General features: G+C 38.7%; 1 protein-coding gene across 1 annotated transcript in view; it reads left to right on the top strand.

Annotated features, from left to right (window-relative positions):
- The window catches only part of CDC20B (cell division cycle 20B), a 60,113-nt gene that overhangs the window by 36,753 nt on the left and 10,341 nt on the right, over positions 1 to 13,019 (top strand). Inside the window, exons 6-9 of the mRNA XM_017959548.3 lie at positions 3,928 to 4,044; positions 8,848 to 9,044; positions 10,104 to 10,198; positions 12,166 to 12,391. Coding sequence (XP_017815037.2) covers positions 3,928 to 4,044; positions 8,848 to 9,044; positions 10,104 to 10,198; positions 12,166 to 12,391 — 635 coding nt within the window. The remainder of the gene's footprint in view (positions 1 to 3,927; positions 4,045 to 8,847; positions 9,045 to 10,103; positions 10,199 to 12,165; positions 12,392 to 13,019) is intronic.

The raw sequence follows: 13,019 nt of genomic DNA, 5'->3' as shown, positions 1-13,019 counted from the left end.
GGAAGCTCTGTAGCCATGCAGTGGGGAGATGATTGCCTGTGGCAATTTCTAGAAGGTCCTTGCTCCATGCTACATTTGGAGCTCTCAGTTATTTCTTTCTTTCTTTCTTTTTTTTTTTTTTGAGACAGAGTCTTGCTCTATTGCCCAAGCTGGAGTGCAGTGGCGCGATCTCAGTTCACTGCAGCCCTCTGTCTCCTGGGTTCAAGCGATTCTCCTGTCTTAGCTTGGGATTACAGGCACATACCACCATGCCCAGCTAATTTTTTATTTTTAGTAGAGAAGGGGTTTCACCATATTGGCCAGACTGGTCTCCAACTCCTGACCTCAAATGCTCCACCCGCCTCAGCTTTCCAAAGTACTGAGATTATAGGCATGAGCCACTGTGCTTGGCCTCCCAAAGTCTTTTGACCCTGAGCCCCATGTGTTTTCATTCCTACTTTCTGTTGCCATCATGAAATTTTTGTGTTATTCATGAGATTACTGTCATGGTTGGAAAATAATTGTTTGGGAGCCAGAATTCTGTGTGAGAACCCTCTTGAGAGAACTAGTGTGGTTCATTTCATAAATGCTGAGGAAACTTGCCTGCTACATTTCCCTCTGGAATAAGTTCTGGTAAGCATATCCATGGGGTGCTTTGGCAAGGTCTCAAATATAAATGTGAACAAGGAGACAGAAATCCTCAATGCTAAAGTAGATGTCTGTTTTTATGGCTTGTCCTAATTTTTTTTTTTTTTTTTTGAGACGAAGTCTTGCTCTATCGCCCAGACTGGAGTGCAGTAGTGTGATCTTGGGTCATGGCAACCTCCACCTCCTGGATTGGAGCAATTCTCCTGCCTCAGCCTCCCGAATAGTGGGGATTACAGGCCTGTGCTACCACACCTGGCTAATTTTTGTACTTTTAGTAGAGACGGGGTTTCACCATGTTGCCCAGGCTAGTCTTGAACTCCAGCCACAAGTGATCTGTCCACCCTTGGCCTCCCAAAGTGCTGGGATTACCGGTGTGAACCACTGCACCTGGCGTGTCCCAATTTTTTATTAAAAATATGTTTTGGGGCTGGGCGCGGTGGCTCACGCCTATAATCCCGGCACTTTGGGAGGCCAAGGTGGGTGGATCACAAGGTCAGGAGTTCGAGACCAGCCTGGCCAACATAGTGAAACCCCCGTCTCTACTAAAAATACACACAAAAATTAGCCGGGCATGGTGGCGGGTGCCTGTAGTCCCAGCTACTCGGGAGGCTGAGGCAGGAGAATTGCTTGAACCCGGGAGGCGGAGGTTGCAGTGAGCCAAGATTGAGCCACTGTACTCCAGCATGGGTGATAAAGTGAAACTCCTTCTCAAAAAAAGAATTTTATTTTTGGAAATTTTCTTTTAAAAATTATGTAGATAACACATAAATACACACTTTCAACTTCTAAATACAGGGGTGTCCAGTCTTTTGGCTTCCCTGGCCACATTAGAAGAAGGAGGATTGTCTTGGGCCACACATAAAATACACTAACAGTAAAGATAGCTGGTGAGCTAAAAAAAAAAAAAAAATCACAAAAAAATCTCGTAATGTTTTAAAAAAGTTTACAAATTTGTGTTGGGCTGCATTCAAAGCCCTCCTGGGCTGCATGTGCCTTGCGGGCTGCAGATTGGACAAGCTTCTATCTAGAACTTTGTGCATATTTATTCTTCAAGTGTCTGTTTCCCAGCAGTAAAAAGGGGAAAAAATTGAGTTAGATGCATAAAAATAGGGACAAAATTTCAGGCCTTCTAAATGTTCTTTTGGGGGTTTGGGAAAGTATGGTTGGGATGGGAGCGTGCACCTTGTCTTTTCCTTAGAATGATATTTTCTTAAAAGCAAAATAAAATGTATGGGGACATGTCGTTCCTCAGCTCTCTCATCTTCTTTTGTCCTAAACAGCAACAAGTTTTTGTTTTTGTAAGGTGCTGAATATTTGACTTAGAATAAAAAATATATGTTCTATGAAGCCAGAGATAATGTACCTATATTATTCTGATATTTTAGGAATCTCTCTCTCTCTCTCTCTCTCTATATATATATATATATATATACACACACACACACACATACACACAAACTGTATTATTTAGATTTGTTTTAGGTTCACAGCAAAATTAGGCAGAAGGTGCAGGTTCCCTTCTTGTTACCACACATGCACACATGCACAGCCTCCCCCATCATCAACATCTCCCACCAGAGTGGTACATTTGTTACAATCAATGAACCTACATTGACACATCATTGTCACCCAAAGTCCATAGTTTACATTAGAGTTAATTCTTGATGTTATGTATTCTATGGGTTTGACCGATGTATAATGACATGTATCACTGTTACAATATACAGAATAGTTTCATTTTCCTAAAAATGCTCACTACTTTGTCTATTCATCCGTCTTGCCCCTTCCCATAGAAACCTTTTTGCTGTATCTATAGTTTTTCATTTTCCAGAATGTCATATAGTTGGAATCATACAATATATAGTTTTTTCAGATTGTCTTCTTTCACTTAGTAATATGTATTTAAGGTTTCTTCATGTATTATTTTTTATTTTTTTTAGAGACAGAGCCTCACTCTGTCACCCAGGCCGATGTGCAGTGGTGCAGCCATGGTAGCACTGGCCTCCTGGCTCAAGCGATCCTCCCCCTTAAGCCTCCCAAGTAGCTGGGACTACAGGTATGGGCCAGCAAGCCCGGCTAATTTCTGTATTTTTTGTAGAGACTGGGTTTCACCATGTTGCCCAGGTAGGTCTCAAACTCCTGGGCTCAGGCAATCTGCCTGCCTCAGCTCCTAAAGTGCTGGGATTGCAGGCGTGAGCCACCGTGCCCAGCCCCAGGAGTTTTTTTGTTAATTCTTTGGGTATTGATTTTTTTTTTTAAAACATTGGTGATACTTTATCAGCAAGCCTAAGTATTTTTAGTAATCTTGCAGTTTTGCCCTCAACTACAGGTTTTCATAGCTAACACGGAAGCAGGAATTTATGAGTAACAATTTGGTTTTTTGGTGTAGCATTGTGAAGCTCTCATGCTTTTATCAGAAGCCATCTGGTCATAGACACCACAAGTCACCTAGGTAGGTGGTCTTGTTTTCTTTTGATTTTATAATTCTCAGTTTGATCACAAGCTGAGTGGTTGGAGATGAAAAGACAGTGGCTTGTGGTTTGAACTTAGTATGGTCTTTTGATGAGAACTGAACAAAAGATAGAATACTGACCTTAGATAGTCATGGGTAAAATTAACCAAAAGCAGTTAAGTCTGTGTGCTCTGATACTGAAATATTGAGAGAAAGAGCTAAAATCAATGAATCAGTAAATATTTATTGATGAAGTCTCAGAGTAGGGCATGGGTGTACCAGGTAAGTCTTGATGTGGAAAAGCAAAATTCACTTTGGTTTTAAAATCCCAAATAACAGAAGAAATATTCAAAGCATGATGTAGTATCTCTGTGTACTCCCCACAAGATCTGTCTTCTTCATTCAGTGTATACATACATAAGAATAGACCATCATTAGTACAATTCTTTCTAATACATAACATAAAATGTATATTTCCCACACCATGCCAACATTAACAATACTCATCCCTGAATATGAAAGTTGCACCAGGAAAAGTCAAGTATATTAGCCATATTTGGATGTTACACTATTTGGATATGAGGCTTTTTATTAGAATGTGCTGTATGCATGTGCTTTTTATTAGAAAGTGTTGTTGAAAAAATTTTTAATATTCTTGTTTAAATTAATACTGAAGTACTCTTCATTTCCTTCCTTCCCTGGCTCTTTGTACTGTAGTTTTATCATGATGACTACTTATTTTCTACTTAATTAAGCTTTTCCACTTAATGTTATTTCTCAACACCCACAATAACAAATATTATATTTTCAGGATCATAGAGCTGTGTAGAAGTGTTTATTTCTTGTAGGCTGCAAAGATGGAGTCAGAGATGAATCCTTCCATCTTAAAAGGTCCAGTGATATAAACGATTCCATACTCCAGCCAGAGGTGAAGATTCATCTTACTGGTCTTCGAAATGACTACTGTAAGTTATCATTTAGATTGGGAATTGAAAACTTGAAATGACAAAATGCATCCTGTGCTTGGTATAAACATGAAATTTGATTAAACCAGATGGCCTTTATGCCTCATATCCAAATAGTGTAACATCCAAATATGGCTAATATACTTGACTTTTCCTGGTGCAACTTTCATATTCAGGGATGGGTATTGTTAATGTTGGCATGGTGTGGGAAATATACATTTTATGTTACTGTATTAGAAAGAATTGTACTAATGATGGTCTATTCTTATGTATGTATTTTAAATATGGGTAAATTGAATCAGTCAAACAACTGCATTGGGTCTACTTGTTATATGCCCAGCTTGTAATCTAGTTTGGAGGACAGGACTAACTGACACAGAACTGATACCATATGCCGAGGTAGATTATAAATAATAAATCATGGGATATGAGGAGTTATAAAGACTAGAAAGAGCTTAGTGAGCTTCGGTGTTGTCTAGAAAGATGTTGTGGAGATATTTATACTTAAGCTGGATCTTGAAAAATTGTTAGAACTTGGAAAGGTATAGAGGAGAAGGACCATTTTTGGTATTGTTAACAGCATGAAGAAGGCAAGATGTTGGTAATTAATGATATTTAATGGCAATGAAGAAGATACATTGGGGACTGGTGAATAGGTGGGTACAGATTATGGAGAAAAATTTAGAAATTTAGATTTGTTTTGGGAGTTGTTGACTAAGAGAAACATCAAAGGAAAATTCATGGCAGAGAATGCAGAACGCACTTAGTAGGAAAGAGCTGCCAAAGAGTGAAGGCTTGTTTTTCCTCCATGAAGAAAAGAAATGGGATGAGAAATGAATTCATGATTATTCCAAGTTTTTGAAGCAGGAGAAGGGTGGTGTCACTGAGAAGACAGATTGGCAGAGGAGGTGATTTGGAGAGGAAAGACTATGCTTGAATATTATATTAAAGGAGACAATGAGACATAGAAGAAGCTTGGCGGATTATTTGAAACGAATGCTGGTAGTTGAAAGAGGATGGACTAGCCTGTAGGTCAGATGATTATGATTGAAGCCAGGAGCCAGTGTAAGCTCCCTAGGTGAGGGAGAGAGGAGCAGAGGGAAGGGGCCTGGGCTCCATGGAATATCTACAAAGAGGCATGAGCTGGAAAAAGCAAAATCCCTAAAGGGAACAGTTCTGTATTTTCCTATTCTTTCAGCTCCTTCTCCAAAAGAATTTATTGTCATGACCAACTAAGAAGGATGCATTTTCAAAAAATGTTAAAAAACTGTTACACTCATATTAAAGAGAAATGACTTTTGTTCCCATTTTTCCTTTAAGCCACAGCCCTTTTTCTTTCTTTCTTTTCCTTTTTTTTTTTGAAACAGAGTCTTGCTGTGTCACGCAGGCTGGAGTGCAGTGGCTCACTGCAGCCTCCGCCTCCTGGGTTTAAGCGATTCTCATGCCTCAGCCTCTTGAGTAGCTGGGCGTGTAGCTACAGGCATTTGCCACCATGCCCGGCTAATTTTTGTATTTTTAGGAGAGACGGGTTTCACCATATTGGCCAGGCTGGTCTCGAACTCCTGACCTCAAGTGATCCGCCTGCCTTGGCCTCCCAAAGTGCTGGGATTACAGACGTGAGCCACCATATCCAGCTGCACAGCCCTCTTTCTTTCCTCCCTTTGACAGTAAAACTTTCAAAACATCTTTATACTTACAATTTTCCATTTCTCTCCCCATATTGTCTCAAATCCACTCTAGTCAAGTTTTAAGTCTCATCATTCAATTGAAACTACTCTTCCAAACTTTACCAAAGAACTCCTCGTTGTTAAATCCAAAAGTTACTTCTTAGACTTCATACTGAACCCTAACAACTATATTTGAGACAGGCGATCAATCCCTCCTTCTTGATATCCCACTCTTTTGGGTTTTGTCCAAGATTGTCTTTTTGTTCACTCTTTCTCATCCTTTTTTACTGATTTGTGTTTCTCTTCCATTTCCCTGGCCTCTAAATGTTGGAGTACCCAAGGCCTATTCCTTGGACATCTTTTCTTTTTTTACTTCGGTTCTATTTAATTGATCTTAGCTTTTTGGCTCTATCTCTTTGTATTGTATTTTGTCGTCATTGTTCTAGGGATTACAATGTGATTTAAACTTTCTTAGTCTACATAGAGTTACTATTGTACACTTCACACAATACATAAACATCTTGCAATCATGTAGGTCTCTCAAACTCCCCAATGCTTTTTAGGTTACTGTAGTTGTCATGTGTGTTTGTTTGTTTGTTATTGTTTTTTGAGGGAGGATCTCACTCTGTCACCCAAGCTGGAGTGCAGTGGCTCAGGCTGGAGACTGTAGAGGCTTACTGTAGCCTCTACCTCCTGGGCTCAAGTGATCCTCCTGCCTTAGCCTCCCAAGTAGCTGGGACCACAGGCACATACCACCTTGTCCAGGTAATTTTTTGATTTTTTGTAGAGATGGGGTCTTACTTTGTTGCCCAGGCTGGTCTTGAACTCCTTGGGCTCAAGTGATCCTTCCACCTTGGCCTCTCGAAGTGCTGGGATTACAGGTGTGAGCCACTGTGTCTGGCCTGTCATGCATTTTGTATTTACATACACTGAAAACCGTCCAATTGTAAGCATTTTAAAATTGAAAAAATATTTAAATAGCTTAAGAGGAAAAAATGGCTCCTATGTTTACCCAAATATTTACCAATTTCAGTGTTCTCCTTCATTTCTGAAGATCCAAGTTTCTCTTTCATATAATGCCCCTTTCGCCTGAAGAGCTTCCTTTAGCGGTTCTTGCAGATTAGGTCTGTTGGCACAGACTTCTGTTAGATTTTCCATCTTCCAGTTTATGAGGTTTTTGCTGGATATAGAATTCTGAGTTGAAAGATTCATCACCACTCCCTACCCCCAGCATTTAAAAGATGTTGTTCCATTGACTGTGGCCTCCATGGTGTCTGGTGAGAACCCCATGGTCATCTGAAATCTTGTTATCCTGCTTCTAAGACCTGACTCTACTTACACATGTTAGATTTTTGGATATTATTCTACAATTCCCTGAGGCTTCATTCTTTAACAAATTTTTTCTCCCCATTCTTTAGGTTGAATACTTTCTGTTATCTATATTCAAGTTTACTCTTTCCTCTATCACCTCTATCCTGCTATTCAGCATATCCAAGGAATTTTTCAGATATTATATTTTTCCATTTTAAAGTTTGTATTTTATGGTTTTTATATATTTGATTTCCATTTTAGAGCTTTGTTTTATGATTTCTATTTTCTTTACTTAGAAAATACTTTTGGGTTTTCTGTTTATCTGCTAAAGCTTCATATAAAACTTCATATGACTTTCCATTCATTTCATGTGTGGTTTTCTTCACTTCATGGAGAATATAATGGCTGCTTTAAAGTCTTTGTTTCATAATTTCTATACCTAGGTCACCTTGGAGTTTTCATTTATTGGTTATGTTTTGCCTTTACATTTATCCAGTAATTTTGAATTTTGTCTGGATATTGTAGATGTTATGTTATAGTCATTGGATCCTGTGGAGAATGTTGACGTTTTCTTCTGGTTGATGTTTTTGTTCTAGTTAGGTTCATATTTTAAGTTTTGTCTTGCCATTTGTGGGTGGTGTTTCAAATCTTAGATCAGTTTCTTTAACTTTGACCATGCTGGTTTGGGTCTGTATCTCATACATGTGGATCAGAGCCTAGACTGAGACTTGTATGGAGGTTTCAAATCTCAGTTCGTTTCTTAAAGCCTTTGCTAAGCTAATTTGAGTCTTTTCTTCATGTAAATGATTTAGGGGTAAGGCTGAGATGTGTGTGAATTAATATACTCACACTCAGAGGATCTCTTTCTTTTGGCTTTCTCATGTCTAGGACTTTCCCCTCATACTGGTATCAGTTCTATGCCTCAGGCTCTATTTCCATGGTTTCTCTGACCAGAAAGATGGTGTCCTTTTTATCAGAGTCTTCACTGGCACTCTATGACTGGGGCCTGTCCTGGGGCAAATGTGTGAAAGAAGAAAAGTGGGAAACTCACCTCCGGCCAGGTTGCCTCTCCAAAGTTTGACTCCCTTACTTAGTTTACTGCTTTTTCTTACTTTCCAGGGTCTCCAGGTGTTTGTTTTTTATACTTCATTCAGAGTTTAGATTTATCACGGGGAGGGAATGTATTGTAGAGGTTTAAACTACTGTAGGGAAACTGGTGTGCTACTTAGTTTTATACTGATACGTGTCAGTCAGGAGTTTCTGACTGATAAGAAATAAGATAGGGTATATTTTAATAAATTGTCATACAAATATGTTTTCTCTTAGCAGTCAAAGGTTTCATATTAGTGTAAGCTATAGAATACTGTTGAGAACATGTAGGTATCATACGTGAACCATCGCCTCTTCTAGCTGGGTGGTATTTTTGGTTAGAAATGATGGTGGCATCTCCCTTATAGATATCCTAGGTCCAAGGGTGTCTCCATAAGCATTATATACTTTTAATTTTTAGTGATCTGTTAAATGAAGTCTGCATGTACTAATAATGGTAGATGAATCTGCCAAATTCTTTAAATGCCTCTAAATAAGTATATTTCCGTGTAAATAATAAGCATTATTGCTTATTAGACTGTGAGTGTTGACACCAGATTCTATTCCAGTTTTCATTTTTGAACTTTTAAGGATTTCCTTGGTTCCATGTTTCTGTTTTCCAACTAACCATGGGATGGTATTAGTCTTTTCCCCCTACCTATAAATAAAGTTGTTTATTTGAACATGTTTTCATTTGGCTGTATAATTACCCTAATTTGAAGTGCTTTTCTTATAGATCTGAATATCCTAGACTGGAGTTTTCAGAATCTTGTTGCCATAGCCCTGGACTCTGCTGTGTACATCTGGAATGGGGAGAACTGCAATGGGATTGAAACCATAGACTTAAGTCTCACTTGTAACTATATCTCTTCTGTGTCCTGGATAAAAGAGGGAACTTGCCTGGCAGTTGGCACCAGCGAGGGAGAAGTGCAAGTACTGGCCAGTTTTTTTTCTCATTATGTTCTCTGTGTATTACTACACTATAATTGACTTTTAATAATAAGTTAATGTAAAGTAGAGAAACTAGGTGTGGCTCTTAAAGTATGGGGAATAAAAGGAGATGACATTCTACTTTTTTTTTTTTTTTTTTTTACTGAATGGTTTTTAATGAAGACTTAAGGGTACTCTGGTTAGTTTCCACCACAATCTTTCTGTCATGTTTAAAAATATATTTTCTCTGAAACTAAAGTTGGGCTTGTAGAATCTCCTGTTCTGGAGCTTTGGAGAGAGGAAGATACTTTCAGTTCTCCTTTTCACCTGAAGCCATGATTAGGAGTCTGTACTAATTTTTTTTTTTTCTGACAGGCTCTTTGAAATGGGGATTTATTGAGCTTCCATCAGTCTATCTAATTTCTCATGTATCATTATTATTATTTTTTGTTACCAACAGAATAAACAACATCATTCATGTGCAAATGATTCAGGAGGGCCACAGATGGCTCTCTCACTGCTTTCTCATCTCTGCAATGATAATGAATGCTGTGAAGTCTATGTCATAATTTCTTCTTACACCAAAGTTGTCATTCCCCATGGCGATCAGAATATTATCTGTAGCTGGCAGGAAAGGAGTTTCTTAGCAATAAGTGGAATTTCTGATTCTAGGAAGTGTCCGGGTACCCACATCTTATTAATACATTTGTTGGTAACTGTAGGTAGATTTCCAGATTTGTAATTCTCACAATTCAGAAGGAGCTAGAAATGTGGTAATGATTCTCAACCCTTGGCTACACATTGAATTCACCTGGGGAGCTTTAAAACAATTGCCATATCCCCAGGTTCTACTCCGCCAACTAAATCTGCATCCATAGTGGTACAGACTCCCCAGCTGATTCTAATACACAGTCAGAATTGAGAACTGCTGGCTAGAGGTGCTGGGTTTTCACTTAGTACAAAAACTAACAATATCAACAGTAATTGGCTCTCAGGCCTTTGAGAAGACAGTGGGCTGTGAAAACTCCAATGCTACATAACTCTCCTTGTTCGTTTTTTCAGTTATGGGATGTGGTAACTAAAAAGCGGCTGAGAAATATGCTTGGTCATTTGTCAGTAGTTGGGGCTCTGAGCTGGAATCACTTTATCCTCAGCAGGTAAGAAGTGTCTTATTGGAGACAGTTGTGTTTGTATTAACAATTGATTATGGGGCCTGAGTAAACAATTATAATATTCAAAACCTAAACTGACAAAAAATAAAACAAAATAGGCCATTGGACTTAATATCAGGTATGATCCCACCCTCTCAGGTATTCTGATCTGCTGGCGATATAAGTGTCTTGGTGCCCACATGTACCATGTGTGCCTTCTGCACGGGATTCACTAAATTGTTCAGATAAAATGTGAAACTCCCTTCAAGCAAAAGGTTTCTCTGTGCTAAGTAATAGGTACTAAAGGGATATTGTGCTGAAATAAAGTATTTATTGCTATCAGTATCTATACTATGGAATATGTTGAGCTCTTTGGGGCACATTTCCAATTCACAGACCCACAGAAATTATGGCGGAAGGAACCTCGTAGATTATCCTGTTCAGTAGTTCTCAAAGTTAAGCACGCATTACAATCACCTGGAGGGCTCCTCAAAACACAGATTGCTGGCTTCACTTGGGGGGCTTCAGATCCATTAGGTCTTGAGGGGCTGGTAATTGCCATTTCTCATTTCCCAAGTGATGCTGATGATGTATCCCTTTGAGAACTAATGATTTAGTTTAACTGCTTCTTTTTTAACCAGAAAAATTAAGTGACTTCTTCCTGTGAGCCTACATAACTGGTCTAAATATATACTGCTTTTAATCATAGCCATTCATTTTCATATTGTAGTTCTTAAGATTAAGGTAGACTTAAGTTAGATAAATCCCAAAGACTTTTAAAATGTATTTAAATAATTTGATGTAAACTTGAGATTTGAATATCTTGTGATTTTGGCCATACTTAAAACAACTTAGTTATTGCAGTCTCCTTTGTATGTACTCAAACTCCTTCCTATGTACTCAAGCTCCTTTTCTAATCTGCATTGTTAAAGTTTAGTTTCATTATCCACGAGGAAAATGAACAGATCCTTTCTTATAATAATAGCAGCTAACATTTTCAGACTACTCTGTGCCAGGCACTGTGCTGTACTTTTTATGTGTGTAATTTCATTTTAATCACTGCAGTAACGTGATAAGGTGGTCTCTTATCCTCAATTTTGTTTTTTCAAATGAGTAAACTAAGACACTAGCCTGAAGTCACATGGTTACTAAGTGACAGAGTTGGGATAACCCAGCTGGTCTGGCTCCAGAGCCCATATTGTTTATCAGAATGCTGTTCAGCATTGCATAGTTTTAAACAATGTGACACTGGACTTTGAGAAATGTCTGAAATAATTGTGGAACATCATTTACTTACTCCTTAGAGAAAATTAAATTAATCTAGAAAGAGTTCATTATCTTTGAAAAAGTGATGTGATCTTTAGTTGTTTAGTTTCACATCAGTGAGCATGAATAGAGACATTATCCACTGATTAGGAATCATATTGCAGTTTGCTGTGACATTCAATTGGTTTTAAACTTCTTTTACATATTAGTGCCTTTAGCAAAACTAAGAGTGGATCTATAGGTTAATAGGAATCTACCTGTTAGAAAATTGTTTCCTTTTTCTATGTTTAACATTTTACTATAAATATATACTGAAACAATTTCATTGAGACACTCTGAAATATTCAAAGTTGCAGAAAAGTATTAATATTTCCTAGGTCCAGTATATAAACTACCATTTGGGAAAATCTGGTAATCTCAGCTTAATTTTCCATGGCTGCCTACACCAGATTAAAGTCATTAGAAACATCTATTAAAGGATATTTTTAAATCCAGACTTCAAACTCTGCCAGACAAATCAATTTCACTTGTGAAAAGAATCCTCCAGGCAGAACACTCCATCCTTATTAACCCAAGGAATCTCCACCTGTGTTTTCAATCGGTCCTCGGGGTCTTTCAGAAGTTTTACTTTGAACTATGCTTTCCTCCATGTTTTCAAATGTTTATGTAGCAACAGGGCTTAATTTTTTTGTTATGTAAACTCACAGTGGGTCAAGATTGGGGCGTGTTTATCATCATGATGTTCGGGTAGCCCAGCATCATGTTGGAACACTTCGCCACAAGCAAGCTGTGTGTGCTCTGAAGTGGTCACCGGATGGCAGGCTGCTTTCCAGCGGCTGCAGTGATGGACTGCTGACAATATGGCCCCACGACCCAGGTGCCAGTGCACAGGGCCAACCGCTGAAAGTCATACCCCAGTCTACAGCAGTCAAGGTAAGAAACTCAGTAGCTTTCTAGGTTTCCTGTTACTCAGAGACCACTGGGTATCCTTCACATATAAAAAGAAAATCATTAAGCCAATATTTTGAGATTTTTCTTTCTCTAGAATTTGCTTTGGAGTTTGTCATCACTCTCCTGAAAGACAACCCTATTTATGCTTCCCACTGGTCAGATTTTTTAGTTGTAGGTGACTGAAACCAAAGTCAAACTTATGCTTAAGCAAAAAAGTAAATCTATTTTTTCATGTAACTGTGGAGTCCTGGGTACATACGGCTGGTTTTAAATATCAGCTGGATCTAAGGCTTTGAGTAATGTCATTTGGGCCCATCTTTTTAGCTCTTGGCTCTGCTTATCTCTGGTTTCATTCTTCCTTCAGACTTCATTTTCTGGGCAAGATGGCTCTTGGCAGCTTCAGCTTCAGATTCTTCTAGATGGGTGCTGGATAAGAAGCCATCTTTCCTTATAACTCTGGTGGAAATGTGCCAGGTAGGACCCTAGTCTGCCTTTGGTCACATTCTCATCTCTCAGTTAATAATTGTGGCTAGAGAGATGGGCACACTGACGGGCCTGGGTCACAAGCTCACATGTAAGGAAAGAGACCCATTGTCAGAAAATGGCAGGG

The sequence above is a fragment of the Papio anubis genome, chromosome 5, assembly GCF_008728515.1.
Source record: "Papio anubis isolate 15944 chromosome 5, Panubis1.0, whole genome shotgun sequence".
NCBI lineage: Eukaryota > Metazoa > Chordata > Mammalia > Primates > Cercopithecidae > Papio > Papio anubis.
The sequence above is the reverse complement of the archived record's forward strand: the minus strand, read 5'-3'. Positions and strand labels throughout refer to the sequence as shown.